At 40.8% G+C, this 17,175-nt stretch overlaps 1 protein-coding gene across 1 annotated transcript in view; it reads right to left on the reverse strand.

Annotated features, from left to right (window-relative positions):
* Positions 1–11,522: 11,522 nt before the first annotated feature.
* The window catches only part of SPINK2 (serine peptidase inhibitor Kazal type 2), a 78,245-nt gene continuing 72,592 nt past the window's right edge, over positions 11,523–17,175 (reverse strand). Inside the window, exons 3-4 of the mRNA XM_082243907.1 lie at positions 16,927–17,036; positions 11,523–11,744 (exon numbers count right to left, since the gene is read on the reverse strand). Coding sequence (XP_082100033.1) covers positions 11,699–11,744; positions 16,927–17,036 — 156 coding nt within the window. The 3' untranslated portion in view covers positions 11,523–11,698. The remainder of the gene's footprint in view (positions 11,745–16,926; positions 17,037–17,175) is intronic.

A 17,175-nucleotide genomic window follows, 5' to 3' on the forward strand; every position in this document is an offset into this window, starting at 1 on the left:
GTTTACTGCAGACTTATCTTTTGGTTTTTAATACACGGCTATTGTCTTTATTATAAAATATCCTCATCCTCGGTATGTACTATAGTTTATTACTTGAGACATTTAATTGTATATTCCAATATAATTCAATGATCATGATAACCTAAACCCCTTATTTTTTCTAATGATAGAGAGAACCTTATAAACCTCCACTCCTCATACCCCTGAAGAAAGGTGGTGCACCTGAAATGCGTCTTTCATGAATGAGACTACCACATCTCTTGTTAAGGCAATCTCTATGGCCGTGACTATTTTTATGATTACTTTGTATGGGTATTTTTCACAATCAATATGTGATGTGTTCTCTGTATGTCAAATAAAATGTATATTTTTTACATTTTGTGGTTAGTGGTTGCCTTTATAGTCCCATTCATTAAGGGGGCAATTTGTCTTATTACCAAAATTATTGTGACACCTGCCTTTACATGCACATGAACTTTAATGTCATCCCAGTCTAAAGCCTTGTACACATGATCAGATTATCGGACGAATTTTCGTACGTTTTTTATTGCATGCTAGTCTCATATGGAAAGTGAAGAGGTTACTTTAATTCAAAAATTTCCGTACGACAGAATTCAACTCCAGACGTGATGTAATGTGTTGAATTGTTTTGTATGTATTCTTTTGTTTCCCAGCATGCCTAGTCTTGCTCTTATGATTGTTTTGGACGAAAACTGAACTAATCAAACGAAAATCGGACATGGTGTTCACGTACGCTAAAAATTGTATAGCCTGCACATCCAGCTTTTGTCGTAAAAAAATTCATAATCGGCTGTCGAAAGCACTATACTAACAAACTGAAAATTGGCAGATCGTTCGTCTGACGAAATTTTACTCCTGATTTTCTTATCATGTCTACTGGCCCTTAATCCGTAGGGTTCAAAATTGAGTTGGCCCTCCCTTTGACTCTTCTGGAAAGGCTGTCCACAAGGTTTAGGAGTATGTCTATGGGAATGTTTGACCGTTCTTCCAGAAGTGCATTTGTGAGGTAAGGGACTGATGTTGGACGCGAAGGCCTGGCTCGCAGTCTCCGCTCTGATTCATCCCAAAGGTGTTCTATGGGGTTGAGATCAGGACTCTGTGCAGGCCAGTCAAGTTCCTCGACCCCAAACTCGCTCATCCATGTCTTTATGGACCTTGCTTTGTCCGTCGGGACCCACGATCGTTCCGGACAGAGGCAGAATGCCGGTTTGCCTATGTAAACAAGGCAGATCGCCATTATGTTAGTAGGGAAGACAGAGATCCAGTGTTTCTGCTAAGCGGGAAGAGGGATCCATGCCTTCTCACAGTTAAAGCACCCCGGCACAGTTAGAAAGCACTCCCTAGGAACAGATTTAACCCTTTGATCATCCCTGATGTTAACCCCTTCCCTAACAGTGTCATTAGTATAGTGACAATGGATTTTTTTTAGCACTAATCACTATATTGCTATCACTGATCCCCAAAAGTGTCACTTAGTGTCCGATTTGTCCGCATCAATGTCGAAGTCCCGCTATAAGTCGCTGATCGCCACCATTACTGTTAAAATAAATAAATAAATTCAATTAAAACATCCTATAGTTTGTAGACGCTATAACTTTTGCGCAAGCCAATAAATATACGATAATTGGGATTTTTTTTTTACTAAAAATGTGTAGCAGAATATATATTGGCCAAAACTGATGTTTTATAGCAGAAAGTAAGAAATATTGTTTTTTTTATTTCAAAGTTGTCGGTCTTTGTTTGTTTAAAGCGCAAAAAAAAAACAAAAAAACACAGAGGTGAACAAATACCAGCAAAAGAAAGCTCTTTTTTAATAAATCTGCAACAATGTCAACAATTCTGTGTTTTTCTGTCAGTATGGGGTGCTATGTGTACATTCATGAGGAAAAAGAATGAACCTAAATGATTTTAGCAAATGGCTGCAATATAACAAAGAGTGAAAAATTTAAGGGGGTCTGAATACTTTCCGTACCCACTGTATGTCAGTGATAAACTGCACTCACAGATTCATGTGCTGCCAGGGCTATTTTCTTAGGCTTGTCACTGAGGTCCGCATCACTTTATAGTCATGTCTTCATTTGCGTGATGACATCACAAGGTATTCAATTCCCCCAATACATTTAGTCCAATCTACTTCATCAGGGGCTCTCCTGATGTGCAGTTGATAGTACATGAATTTGTGAGTGCATTTTATGTATTGCTTTATGGCTATTAAAGATTTATGGCCTTATGGCTTAACGATTATTGCACTATAAATCTCTATGTCTTGTCCTCTACCATAACCCCATCCATTGCCTCTTCGAGGGGAAGGAGCCTGTCACAGCTATGCTGTTGTTGACAGCATATAAGTGGTCAATATAATAAGGTGAGTTTACCATCAGAGTGTTCCTAGGAGAGGAATACCACTCAATTGATGGATTGAAAGTGTGATTATCTCACCTGTTTGGGACTGGCTTAGTACACCTTGGAACACTTCTATCAACACATGGAATTGTTTGGACAATATGGACTTTATATGAACTGATTTGCACCTGAGCACTTGGTATTTATATTTTTATTTAACCACTTCTGGACCGGACGGTTTTACCCCCGTATGACCAGGCCATTTTTTTGCGATACGGCACTGCTTTACTTTAACTGAAAATTCCGCAGTCAGGCAACTCTGTACCCAAATAAAATTGATGTCCTTTTTTTCCCACAAATAGAGCTTTCTTTTATTGATATTTGATCACCTCTGCAATTTTAATTTTTTGAGCTATAAACAAAAAAAGAGCGACAATTCTGAAAAAAATATATACTATTTACTTTCTGCTATTTAACATTCCCAATAAAATATTTTTGAAAATCAATTTTTTTTCATCATTTTAGGCCAATTTGTATTCTGCTACATATTTTTGATAAAAAAAATCTCAATAAGTGTATCTTGATTGGTTCGCGTAAAAGCTATCGCATCTACAAACTAGGGGAAAGATTTATGTCATTTTTATGTATTTATTTTTTTACTAGTAATGGCACGCGATTTGTAGCGGGACTGCGACATTGCAGCGGACAGATCGGACACCTAACTGACATTTTTGACACTTTTGGTGGTACCAGTGACATTACTACAGTAATCAGTGCTAAAAATATGCACTGTTACTATAGTAATGACACTAGCAGGGAAGGGGTTAACACCAGGGGCGATCAAAGGGTTAAATGTGTCCCTAGTGGGTGCTTTCTAACTATGTGGAGGATTGGCTTGCTGCATGAACAAAGAGACCTGTGTTCCTAAATAAAAGGAACACAAGGATCCCTGTGTTCATTACTGACAGAATAGCGGTCTGCCGGGTTTACATTGGCAAAGCACCGTTCTGTCTCCACGGGGAGCGAGTGCGGGTGCCTGGTGGACATCGCAGCCACCTGACCCACTAATTGGCTCCCCCTGTAGTCAATCAGCACGTGCGCGCGCTCCCATGAAGGGACGTACAGATACGTTGTTTCGCAGGACAGATTGGACCTGTAAAACTACGGCGGGGTTGGTCGGCAAGTGGTTAAATACAGTATTTTATTTATATATTATTGTGCATTGAATATTTCATAATTTTTCTCTGTTCATAAATTATATTCATATTTTTGGTGAATCATTTACAGTATTATCACTTTTTTTATATTTATTGTTTGGAAGGGAGAAACATATTTGTGATTAGTGTTTAACCACATAACGTCTGCTCACGTTGCTGCTACTGCAGCAATGTGGCTCGTTATCGTCTAGCGACGTAGTACTACGTCGCTAGACTCCTCCCCCTGTAGGCGGCGCTCGCTCGCCGCCGGAGGCGCGCTCCCGCTGTTTTCAATCACAGCGGGAGTCGGGCCAGGGGAGGAGCGGCGGCGATCGCCGCCGCTCTTCCCCGATCGTCGGGGAATCTAGTTTGGAGATCCGCCCGCTTGTGTAAACAGAGCGGGCGGATCTCCTAAGTGACAGGGAGTGACAGATCGCAGTGTTCAGCATAGCTGAACATCCGATCTGTTCCTGACTCACTCAGTCACCTCCCCCCACACACGTCAGTAAGCACCAGGCATACATTAACCCCTCCCTCTCCAATAAAATTAACCCCTTCCCTGCCAGTGTCATTTTTACAGTAACAGTACATATATATAGCACTGATTACTGTAGTAATGTCACTGGTACCCCCAAAAGTGTCAAAAATGTCAGTCAAGGGTCTGATCTGTCCGCCGCAATGTCGCAGTCCCGCAAAAAAAATCGCAGATCACCGGCATTACTCGTTAAAAAAAAAAACACCAAAAATGACAAAAATCTTTAGTTAGTAAACGCAATAACTTTTGCGCAAACCAATCAAAATACACGTATTGTGATTTTTTTTTACCAAACATAGGTAGCAGAAAACAAATTGGCCAAAAATTTTAAAAAATTTTGATTTTTACATTTTTTGGGGGGAATTTCATATAAAAAAATATTGTTATTTTTTCAAAATAAACGCTCTTTTTTTGTTTATAGCGCAAAAAGTAAAAATCACACAGGTGATCAAATACCACCAAAAGAAAGCTCTATTTGTGGGAAAAAAAGGACGTAAATTTTGTTTGGGTACAGAGTCGCACGATCGCGCAATTGTCCGTTAAAGTCGCACAGCGCCGAATCGCAAAAAGTGGCCCAGACGTAAGACAGCAAAATCCTCTAGTGGTAAAGTGATTAATGATATTTATTTACTTCATTGGGGTTTAGTGTTGTGGATTGAGTTCTTTTTATTTAATATCTTTTTTTTTATATATTAACACAGCTTCTTTGGGGATTTTTATATTTATATGGGGGCAGAATCTATAGGGACGCACAGAATTTGTTACATATTCTGAAATTGTAATTCCACTTTGTCAGTCCATGGCTTAGTTGTGAAGAAATAGATACATGATGTATGAGGTCATAGGATCCAGTGCTTTCATACATCTGCCCTTTGTGATACATATGTGTTGAATGAAACCAAACAAAAGAACAGGTGTACAAAATAATATGTACATTACTTTCATGAATATATAAAATGTGGATTGGTTGGAAATATCTAAGATGCTATGATTGTAGTTATATTCCTCTACAAACAAAGAGTCTTTCAGGTTTCCTTGATTCAAGGGAAACATGAAGGAGGCTGAGGGTGTGTCAGGAATGTACATTCAGATGCACTGAATATGGTCTGCGGCTGAGGTTAATGTCAACAATTTCCCTTATTGCCATAGTGACATGCCTGTAGTCAATTAGAAGGCCAACCACCTGTAGAAGAGACTGCTGCACACTCAAAATATCATAATCTGATTAACAGTTATTCACCAGGGGTCTTTTAGGGATTGGCAAGCAAAGGAATTCCATTTCAATTATTACCATTATTAACGCACTGCTTTCTATGTTTCCCATGCCCATAAGATTAATATGCAGAAAGGGTATTTGAGTATTTAGTTAAAGCTTAAAACAAATATTTCCTAAATGCAAGAGCCATAAAGATTCTAGCTTAAATCTTTGTGTCTTTTGTATTTATCTTCCAGATGTGTGCAGTAACCCAACATAAGGCAACATGGGAGATTTACTAAACCTGGAGCACTCAGAATTTGGTACAGCTGTGCATGGTAGCCAATCAGGTTTTAACTTCAGTTTGTTCAATTAAGCTTGGACAATAAAACCTGGAAGCTGATTGGTTCCTATGCAAAGCTGCATCGGATTTTGCACTCCGCAGTTTTAGTAAATCACCCCCTCTGTCTCCATTTTTCCTCTGTTCAGTAGCTTCCTAAAATAAAGATCAGTCACTGCTGCTCTATCTCCTTGTGCAGGGTGATTGGTCTTGTATCTGCCTTCCTGTAATTTTCTGCAGACAGCCTGTAGTGGGTGGGCCTGCCACCTAACTGTTGTATAGTAACAATAGTCAAGGTCTGGGATCCTGTGATAATGGATTCTAGTGGCATTGCTTTGGGGGTGCGGACCGCGCCCGGGTGACCAATGCAAGATGACTGACACCATCAAGTAAGTATATATACACTATATTGTCAAAAGTGTTGGGACGCCTGCATTTACACGCAAATGAAATTTAATAGCATCCCAGTCTTAGTCCGTAGGGTTCAATATTGAGTTGGCCCACCCTTTGCAGCTATAACAGCTTCAGCTCTTCTGGGAAGGCTGTCTACAAGATTTAGGAGTGTGTCTATGGGAATGTTTGGCCATTCTTCCAGAAGCTTATTTGTTAGGTCAGGCACTGATGTTGAATGAGAAGGCCTGTCTCACAGTCTCCACTTGAATTCATCCCAAAGGTGTTCTATTGGGTTGAGGTCAGGCCTCTGTGCAGGCCAGTCAAGTTCATCGACCCCAAACTCATTCATCCATGTCTTTATGGACCTCTCTTTGTGCACTGAATATCAGTTTAGTGTGAATATAGTGAGAGTTCAATCAGTGTGAGTGTAGTAAACGTTCATTTTTACTTTAGTGTGAATCTAGTGATAGTTCAGCAAGTGTAGTGAGTGACCATTCATTTTTACTTTAGTGTAAGTTTGTTTTGTCAGGGCAGGTTTACTGCATTTGGGCTCTTTCACACGGTCCGCCTCCGTAGACGGATCCGTGTTGCTCAGCGGGAATCGATCCGCGATCCCCGCTGAGCTGGGCGGATGACAGCTCCGTCTCAGCTTGCAGAGCGGAGAGGGAGGTGTCTCAGCACCCTCTGCCCTCTATGGGGGATCGGAGGAGAGCGGACCGCTTGTCCGCTCTCATCAGATCCGCTCCGCTCCGATTACTGAACGGATGGAAAAATAGGGTTTCCATCCGTCCAGATTTTAGCACAGGATCGGATGCGGATGGCAGCGGGTGTCAGTGGAGGTGTCTCCGCTGACACCCGCTGCCCCATAGAGCTGCATGGAGGATCCGATCAGATCCGCCTAAAAAAACTGACAGGCGGATCTGATCGGACCGCCCGTGTGAAAGAGCCCTTATAGTTCAGTGCATGTTTAACACAGTATATTTCTGTGTGTTACGTGCTGTTTAATGCAGTATATTTCAGTGCATTACATGCCATTTAAAGCAGTATATTTCTGTGCGTTAATGCACGTTTAATGCAGTATATTTCAGTGCGTTACTTTACGTTTAACACAGTATATTTTTGTGTGTTAGTGCACATTTAATGTTCAATAGTTTTTATTAAAGATTTTACAAAAGAACATATAAAAGTAGGAAATTGGAACAGCCAACAAGCCAAATAAAAAAAGGTTACGGCAACATTGTACAAACATGTCAATAACGTTCAAGAGTGTCCCATACATATATTAGTGCACATTTAATGCAGTATATTTCTGTGCATTATTGCACATTTAACGCGGTATATTTCAGTGTGTTCGTGCACGTTTAACACAGTATATTTCTGAGTGTTACTGCACATTTAATGCAGTATATTTCAGTGTGTTACTGCGCGTTTAATGCAGTATATTTCTGTGCGTTAGTGCACGTTTAACGCAGTATATTTCTGTTTGTTATGTGCCGTTTAACGCAGTATATTTCTTTGCGTTACTGCTCATTTAACGCAGTATGTTTCTGTGCGTTAGTGTACATTTAACACAGCATATTTCTGTACAATTCAGTAAATTGTAAAAAAAAAAGAGAAACCTGCACTTAACTCCTTATTACTTTACAGATTGAGGGAGAAAGGCATCATCATGGTAGTTAGCTGACTCGAGAGAGTTTGATAAACTTTCAGTTTAAAGCGAACCTGTCAGGAAACTAAAATTAGCCAAAAAGCTATCTTACCTCTCTTGGTGTCCTCACACTCCCATATCCTCTGAAGTTTGTTTATAAACGAAGTGTATCAATAACCTGTGTCCATCCTTGTATTCAGTGGTTCTTTCCACCAATCTCAGGTTACTACAATACACAATGGTGATGTGGAGGTTGGTAGCGGGAGCCACTGAGTATAGCTGGAGATTAGAAGATCGTCACTCATGGAGTTGTTCGTTTCTAAGACTCCTTATAGAAATATTTCTACAGGAGTTGGTGATATGGGCAGCCTAAGAGGTAAGTACAACCGTGGCCAAAAGTTAGGGACAGACTGATATTCTACAAAAGGTACAGGAATTGGATTGCTGAGGACTGGGGTAAAGTCATTTTCTCTGACGAATTCACTTTCTGATTGTTTGGGGCATCCAGAAAAAAACCTTGTCCGGAAAAGAAAAGGTGAGCAGTACCATCAGTCATGTGTCATGCCAACAGTAAAGCATCCTGAAACCATTCATGTTTGGGGTTGCTTCTCAGCCAAGGGAGTGGGCTCACTCACAATTTTGTCTAAGAACACAGCCATGAATGAAAAATGGTACAAAAACATCCTCCAAAAGCAACTAATCCCAATCATCCAAGAACAGTTTGGTGAGGAACTATGCATTTTCCAGCATGATGGAGCACCTTGCCATAAGGCAAAAGTGATAATTAAGTAGCTTGGGGAACAAAACATCAAAATTTTGTGTTCATGGCCAGGAACTTCCCCAGGTCTTAATCCCACTTAGAACTTGTGGTCAATCCTCAAGAGGCAGGTGAACAAAAAAAAAACCCCACAAATTCTGACAAACTCCAAGCATTGGTTAAGTAAGAATGGGCTGCCATCAGTCAGGATGTGGCCCAGAAGTTGACTGAGTGGGTTGCTTTAGGATTCAGTTTACCCTAAACAAAGATTAATGTGGGGTTTTTTTCATATCAGGTTAATAAAAACAAGATCTACTCCAACATATCAGTTTTTACTTTCATTGAGGGATTAAGGAAACAAAGTAGTGGATTAAGCTATATTGTAAGTGATTTGGATTTGGACAGAACAGTCCTCAAATATATATCTGCTCCTTCCTAATGTCATTTGCACGCAAAAATGAATCAACCACGCTGACACAGACAGTTCAGTCAAAAAGTTAATTCTATTTTAATCGTTCCTCTTTTGTCCTTATAAAGACTGAGGAAAATCCATTACAGGAAATAGTCATATATAATACGTAAAAAAAAAAAAGTACAACTGAAGAACCACTAATCAATACTATTGCAAAATTCTGATAATACCTTCTGGTGGAAATCCACTGTTTTTTTTTTTTTTTGTTCTTTACTGGAAGATACACAGTTAAAAAGAATTGAAAATCATTGTTTTTTTTGTTTTTTTTTCATTTTAGAAAGAGTAAGGGAGGGTTTTAAAACCTGTGTCCTATTGGGGAGATTTCCCTTCACTTCCTGTCCTGTCAGTTATAGGTATTATAATTGGTAACATGCTGAATTTTTAAATAAATTGCTCGCTAGTAAAAATGAATGTGAGGATCAACAGAATGATATTCCAGGAAAACAGCTATAGCAAATCTGCAGTTTACATACATTATATGCAGGGCTTTTTTTTCTCAGAGAGTAGGTGCAGGAACCCTCCCCCCTTCTGAGTCGCCCCTTGTCTCTGCCCCCGACCCACCCCCAAACACATCCCTTGGTCCTGCCCTCTACCCACCTCCCAGTACCGCCCCTTTTAGAGAACACAGAACCAAGTATAATTTAGTGGTCCTAAGTAATTTGTATTTAAGTTGTTATAATTATAGCAAGAAAAGCAGCAAAATAGATCCCCTGCAGCCAGCAACAATAGACCCCAAGAAACAAGAGATCACCCAAACAATGCCCATCCCCCCACAACAAAATACCACCCAGCAACAATAGATCCACCCCAGTGACAATAGACCACCAGCATCAACATTAGATTCTCCAGCACCCAGCAACAACAGACCTCTCTCCCTCAACAGTAGATCCCTTCTAGCAACAACTGACTCCCTAGAAATATAAGATCCCTCCCAGCAACAATAGATTCTCCTCCAGCAACAATAGACCCCCTTGCAAAAATAGATCCCCAATAGCGACAATAGATCTACCAGCGGCCATCATCAATAGACCGTTCAGCACACCCCAGCACCCTTTGCACTTAAATCCATTCAGTGTTGGAGGTGCCAGAACTGCTTTCCCCCTGAAGAAAAGCCCTGATTATATGTATGTTTTCTAAAAGATTTGTAAATGTGTGCAGTAAGGCGTGAGCCACATCTATGTCCTGCTTCAGCAATGCAGATTCCTGTGCCCCCTCTCTACCTCCATCATGTTCACTAGACAATAAATCAGCATCTTCACCTCTCTCCGATGAACAAGGCGGTAATCCTGGAAGCTGTAAATCTGAAGCAGAAGAGTGATCTTCCTAACTTTGCAGTGTGGTAGAAGTGTATAAATGACAACACTGGCTATTCAAGATTATATGCAAATCCTTTGGCATGTAAAATAGTAAATATGCTATTTGTATTTAAATAGTTTATTTAGCTGTTTGCTAGGAGTTTCACTTTACGGCTAAGTGCACGAGTGGTTTGGCCCATTAGCGTCAAATCCCTGTGTCTTTGGATGTCCAAGAGTCACAGTTGCAGCATGCAGGCCCACTGTCAGCAACCTGTCAAAATGTATGATAGGCTGACATACAGTATGTGGCTAGTTGACCACTTGGTACAGTGTCCAGCTGATATATATTTCTACGATCATAGACTTATCCAGGTTTCTGGCAGCAGGGCTGGATGCTGCAACTATGCCTCCAAGGGTCCTGAAAATACTGACACCAAACCAACCGTGTGCATAATGCCTCGTACACACGCAACGATTATCGGCCGACCGATCGTCCAACTTTTGTCCAGTGTTTTGTTGGTTGGAATGTGCCTAGACTGCGCATGATTTTTCTTGGCCAACAAAAATCTACTTCAGAAGTGATGTCATGTGATGGTTTACTTTCCGTGTGTTTTTTCTTCTCTGAGCATGCCCAGTCTTGCTCATCAGATTTTTGTCTTCCGAAATCTGTACTGACTGACGGAAAATCGGCAGTTGTGTTGACGGCCAACAAAAATTTTATAACCTGCACACCAGATTTTTTTCAGCCGAAAAGTCGGAGTCGGTTGTCGGAAGCATCATAATAACAAGCCGAAAATCGGCCGATCGGACGTTGGCCGAAAATTCACGGCCAATTATCGATGCGTGTGTACGAGGCATAAGGCTTCGTGCAGAACTTAACTCCCAAAAGGAAGTAAGTTCCATTTTAACAAACCCCTTCTCACTCCACCCAAGCAGAATTACGGGATTTTTTTTCCTATTCATTTTTAATTTTCTAATTTTTGGCCCTGCACCTATCGCCAATCTCTCCCAAGCCAGAATGACGTGTCACTGGTCCTACAGCCTCCTATGGTACTTACATCACATCTTCCAGAAGGCTGCAGAATCAGCACACAGTGTGGCTGGGGGGGGGGGGGGGGGGTTTGGACATGGCACGTCATCAGAGCTGGCTGCCTGCACCCAGAAGAGGCAGCCAGCTAAGGAGGGCCACAATGGCAGCACAAGAATTCTGAACAGTGGATTGCAGAGAACAACGCTGGCTTCACTGTGTGGATGAACATGTGTTTTGAAGAACCCAGGAACACAAATAAGAGGGAAAATATGGAAAGGGGTAGGAAGAGTTGAGTACCACTCTAAAACAATTGTGGATAAAGAAGACGTAGAAGAAACTACATGCATAATCATTTGTTTTCTTCATTATCAATAGACATTTTTGTATTTGTGACAAATGTTCCATTGTGAACTGAAACATTATCCATGGTGATGATTGTGACAACATCTGAAGCTTTGCAAGGCCATCATGCATCAGCATACATGAAGCGATTTAATCTGAACCTTCTGTTTATTCTGTCTGTGGAGAAAGCAAATACATTTTACATTATCCATGCAGCACCAGTATCATAATGAGTCCTTATCAAGTACTTAGCATCCTAAAAATATTGACATAGTCACTAAGCACTGCCAGGGCTGAAAATAGAGTCCACTTGAAAGTAATGTGCCAGTAACAATATACATCTAAGTGTCTGTTCTTCGTTTTGTGCAGCTTTGCTAAATGCAACATGCATTAAAAAATTCATGACATGCTTAATTTTGATTATTGTTTTATATATTCTATAAACAATGATAAACTATACAGCCAGCAAGCAAACATTGTTAAAAATACAAAGTATAACAGAAAATAAAAGGTAGGAGACCCTGAGGAAATTAGATCTCTTTGTTATGCAACCATAAATGTTTGGGCTGATTTATGGTAAATTCAATCTAATTGGTTGATAATGGCAATTTATACACTATTGCATCCCCCAAGATTATAAATCACACCTGATATTTTTAGACACTATTAACAGAACATAGAGCAGGCACACATTTTGCAGTTAAAAGATCAGTGGCAGTAACGAACTGGCTTCTTCAGGACCCATTCACATTTCTCCATTCCTGGGTGCAGTGCTTTAAGTAGCCCAAAAGAGGTGCCAGTACTCTATTATAGGCTATAAATTTTGTCGCCCACCCCCCCACCCCATATTAGGGTCCCCACAAAGCACCCCCCCTGGCCTGGGCTGGGACTCCGGAGCAGGGGGACTCACTGGTGGTGACTGGTCTGGCTCTGGAGTGGGAAATATTCTTGGGGGGGGGGGGCAATAGATGTCCAAAATGAGCGTACTGGTACGCTAAGGCGCACGGAGAGGTGGCGGTATGCTCAAGAGCCACATTTGGAAGTGGCGGTACTGAGTACCAGTGCATACCGGCCCACTTAAAGCACTGCCTGGGTGGAACATTAACCTCCCTGGCGGTAATCCAGAGCGTGGCTCGGGGTTCATTTTTAGAACCAAAAGTGGTAACACCCAAGCCACACTTGGGGTTACCCTGTAGTGATACGTACCTTGTCCCTACGATCCACTTATGTCCTCTGGCCGATGCCGGTGTTCTATCAGAATACCGCTACCTATCATATTCTGCAACCAGAAGTGACGTTGGTACGAGCAAACTTACTGCGCATGTGCCATGCACTCCAACATGGCCGCTATGCATTTCAATAGCTTTCCTAATGTGACAGAACACAAAGCAGCGGCAGACATCATCTTACACCGCACGCAACTCTTGAATTTCAGACTGATTTTAGCAGTAAAGTCTCCTTTTATACTGAAATAGGCTATTCCACCGCGACCAAGTGAAATAGTCTATTTCACTTTATAATCAGTTTGTCGCTGAGCAGTGTGGAGTGTGGGGTGTACCAAGATGGCCATCGTCACCTTCTACCTGCAGATTTCTTGCTATATTTCCTATATTACAATAATAATAGAAATGTAAAACTGTTATTCAGTCTATAAGGTGGGTTCATTGCTAACATAAACGTAAAATTCAAGACTTGCGTGGGTGTAAGAAGTTCGCAGCCGCTTTGCGTTCTGTCACATTAGGAAAGCTATTGGAACGTATAGCAGCCATGATGGAATGGATGGCGCATGTGCAGTAAGTTTTTCTCGTCCGAACGGCACTTCCGGTTGCAGAATCTGATAGGTAGCGGTATTCTGATAGAACACCGGCATCCGACTTTCGGGTTTCCTTTCCTGCAGGCAAAGCAAGGCAGGGGGGCGGAACCGGGCAGGAAACGCAAAAAAAGTACACAAAACATGACATGATACATTGTAATCGGTTTACATTACTGTATCAAATCATTTCACCTCAGTTTTGTCCCTAGTGCTTTGTCAAGTGCCCTGCCTGCACTTTTACTTTTTTATTACTTTTATTTTTATTAATAATGTTTTATTAATAATTTATTAATTAATTTATTAATTCATTGATTAATAATTTATTAATAATTTTTATTCATTTTTACAGTTTTTTTCCTAGGAATTACAGGCCTAAATATAAAACAGATTTCCATGCAAAACAATGTACCGCTTTGACATTCAAAAATACTGACATAATCAGACCACCAGGGAAGTTAATGTGCTGATACAGTATGTTGCATTATGGCAGTCTATTAATTTTGAATGAGATTCCAATACACAGAAATGGACATACATTACTTTTTCCAAACACAATGCATAGTAGTGCATTATCGTTCATTGTGGTACACTGCAATGCTTGTGTTTCGGAGCTGTGTTGGCTTAATGTGTTGGGGTGCCATTCAAAATGATTGGCACCACAATGCTCTAATGCATGTAATATGCATGAACGTGCATTGCAGTAATGAATGCAGTACTGAAATGCAGTGCAGTGCAAAAGTGTGCTTCAATCACTAAGGCTCATTTACCCTCTGAAGAGCATGCCACGTTATGTTGCCTCCTGTTTTAACACCTAAAAGCCTGTACTTCTGCTCCACAACCTCGGGCATTGCATGGGGTTGTTTGGCGGGTATGGTGAAGCCTGCCAAACATAACACGGGGTAATCATTTTGCTGACTGTGGTACAACCACAGAGGACCACATCGGGTTCCATTCTTGTCAATAAGGACAGAATACAGACTGTGGACAGTTGGCAGAGGCTCACCAAAACTAGACAGTTGAAGACTGTAAGAATGTCCCCTGCTCTGATTTATTTCTATTTCTGCTGAGACACACAGTTGGCAAGCCATTCACTGGATCTGAATGAAATAGAACACCTTGGGATGTGGCAAAACAGGAGATTCACAGCATTAATATATATTCACCGGCCACTTTATTAGGTACACATTGCTTGTACTGGGTTGGACCCAGGGGTCTATCTGTCACAAGGCAAACAAGGCATTTGCCTGGGACAGAATTTTTCAAGGGGGCAGTGTCTGTACCGGGATAATGCCTGGCGGTTGGTTCTTTTGTAATAGCAATCGAAGAGGCTTACTAGCTGCTTGATTGCTATTACAAGCAGCCAGAGGGGACCCACCGCCTCTCCCAGGCTCTCCCGTCTCATCTGGCTAGACAGCCAAGCAAAGCCGTGATCGGCTTTGCTTGGCTTTTCGTGACAGTAAACCGAAGGCAATGACATCGGCGCCAGTTTTTAAAAATGTAAAGTATTCAAAAATGCAGATCTTGGTGTTGTGAATGCTTTTAAGTGCAGATGACGGATTTGGGGTCTTATAGAAATCAGATTTCTCCATAAAGAGTGCCTGCCTGGGTGAATTGTAGCCTCAGTTTCCTGTTCGTAGCTGAAAGGAGTGGCACCCGGTGTGGTCTTCTGTTGCTCTAGCCCATCTTCTTCAAGGTTCGATGTTTTGTGCTTTCAGAGATGGTATTCTGCATACCTTGGTTGTAACGAGTGGTTATTTGAGTTACTGTTGCCTTTCTATCATCTCAATTATCTGCCCATACTCCTCTGACCTCTGACATCAACAAGGCATTTCATCCACACAACTGCCGCTCAGTTGATATTTTCTCTTTGTCGCCCCATTCTCTGTAAACCCTAGAGATGGTTGTGTGTGGAAATTCCAGTAGATCAGCAGTTTTTAAAATACTCAGGCCAGCCTGTCTGGCACCAACAATCATGCCACGTTCAGAGTCACTTAAATCCCCTTTCTTTCTCATTGATGCTCGGATTGAACTTCATCAAGTTGTCTTCACCACATCTAGATGCCTAAATGCATTGAGTTGCTGCCATGTGATTGGCTGATTACCAATTTGTTACCAAGCAATTGAACAGGTGTACCTAATAAAATGACTGGTGAGTGTATATTGCATGCTGCAATCATGTCAACATGAACCAGAATTACCCTACTATAGTGTAGTAAGATAGTGAATTACCCTACCATAGCGTAGTAAGATGGTAAATTACTCTACCACAGTGTAGTAAGATGGTAAATTACTGTACCATAGTGTAGTAAGAAAGTGAATTACCCTACTATTGTGTAGTAGGATGGTGAATTACTCTACCATAGTGTAGTAAGATGGTGAATTACCCTACCATAGCGTAGTAAGATAGTGAATTACTCTACCATAGTGTTGTAAGATAGTAAATTACTCCACCATAGTGTCATAAGATAGTGAATTACTCTACCATAGTGTCGTAAGATAGTGAATTACTCTACCATAGTGTTGTAAGATAGTGAATTACTCTACCATAGCGTAGTAAGATAGTGAATTACTCTACCATAATGTAATAAAATAGTGAATAACTCTACCATAATGTAATAAGATAGTGAATTACTCTACTATAATGTAGTAAGATAGTGAATTACTCTACCATAGTGTAGTAAGATAGTGAATTACTCTACCATAGTGTAGTAAGAATAAGTTCTGCAAGTTTATAAATAAACCGAGTATAAAAATGTACTATTTATCTGGAAATGTGAACTGGTTCACATGTAGTATTTTAAGCTATATATTTATTATTATATTATTATAATACAGGATTTATATAATCGCCAACAGTTTGTGCAGCGCTTTACAACATTAGGGCAGACAGTACAGTTACAATACAATTCAATACAGGAGGAATCAGAGGGCCCTGCTCGTTAGAGCTTACAATCTAGGAGGGAGGGACAAGTGATACGGTAATTACTGTGACGAGGTAATTACTGTGGGGGATGAGCTGATGAAGAAAATGAAGGTATAGTGGTTAGGTGGAGGCAGTATAGGCTTCTTTGAAGAGAAAAGCTTTCAGGGATCGTGTAAAAGTGGATAGAGTTGGAGATAGACAGATTCGGGTAGGGAATTCCAGAGGATGGGAGAGGCTCAGGAGAAGTCCTGGAGGCGAGTATGGGTGGAGGGGATGAGGGATCTAGAGAAAAGGAGGTCTTGGGAGGAAGGAACAGAACGATTTGATTGGTATTTGGAGATTAGGCTAGTGATGTAGCTGGGAGTTTTGGATAGCTTTGTAAGTTGTTGTTAGTATTTTGAATTTAATTTGTTGGGTGAGTGGCAGCCAGTGGGGGGATTGGCAGAGAGGGGTAGCAAACACTGAACAGTTGATAAGGTGGATGAGTTTGGTGGCAGCATTCATAATGGACTGAAATATTTATCTATTTGCTTCAAGTACAGGTTAAGGATACTGGTTTGCTTTGCATAAAAAAAAATATGGATTATCAAAAGCAGTATGCACAAACAAAAAAAACATTTTACCTATTTGAGGCACACAGCATGCACTCATTGGAATAGGAATTTCCATCAGTTCCACATACAGGCTCAAAGTTCCTTGGGCACCCAGGCAGTTCGTACAAATGGCATTTTGGCTGAAAAACAATCAATGCACAGCTTTAATATTTAACAAAGCCATAATTGTCTTCTATATAGAGTGCTTTAAAAGCATTTGGACCTGATAGAGTTACCTTAGAAACCCAGCTTGATCTTTGATTCATGTGTATCTGTTCA

This window comes from Pelophylax lessonae (genome assembly GCF_965119305.1).
Source record: "Pelophylax lessonae genome assembly, chromosome: 1".
Classification (NCBI taxonomy): domain Eukaryota; kingdom Metazoa; phylum Chordata; class Amphibia; order Anura; family Ranidae; genus Pelophylax; species Pelophylax lessonae.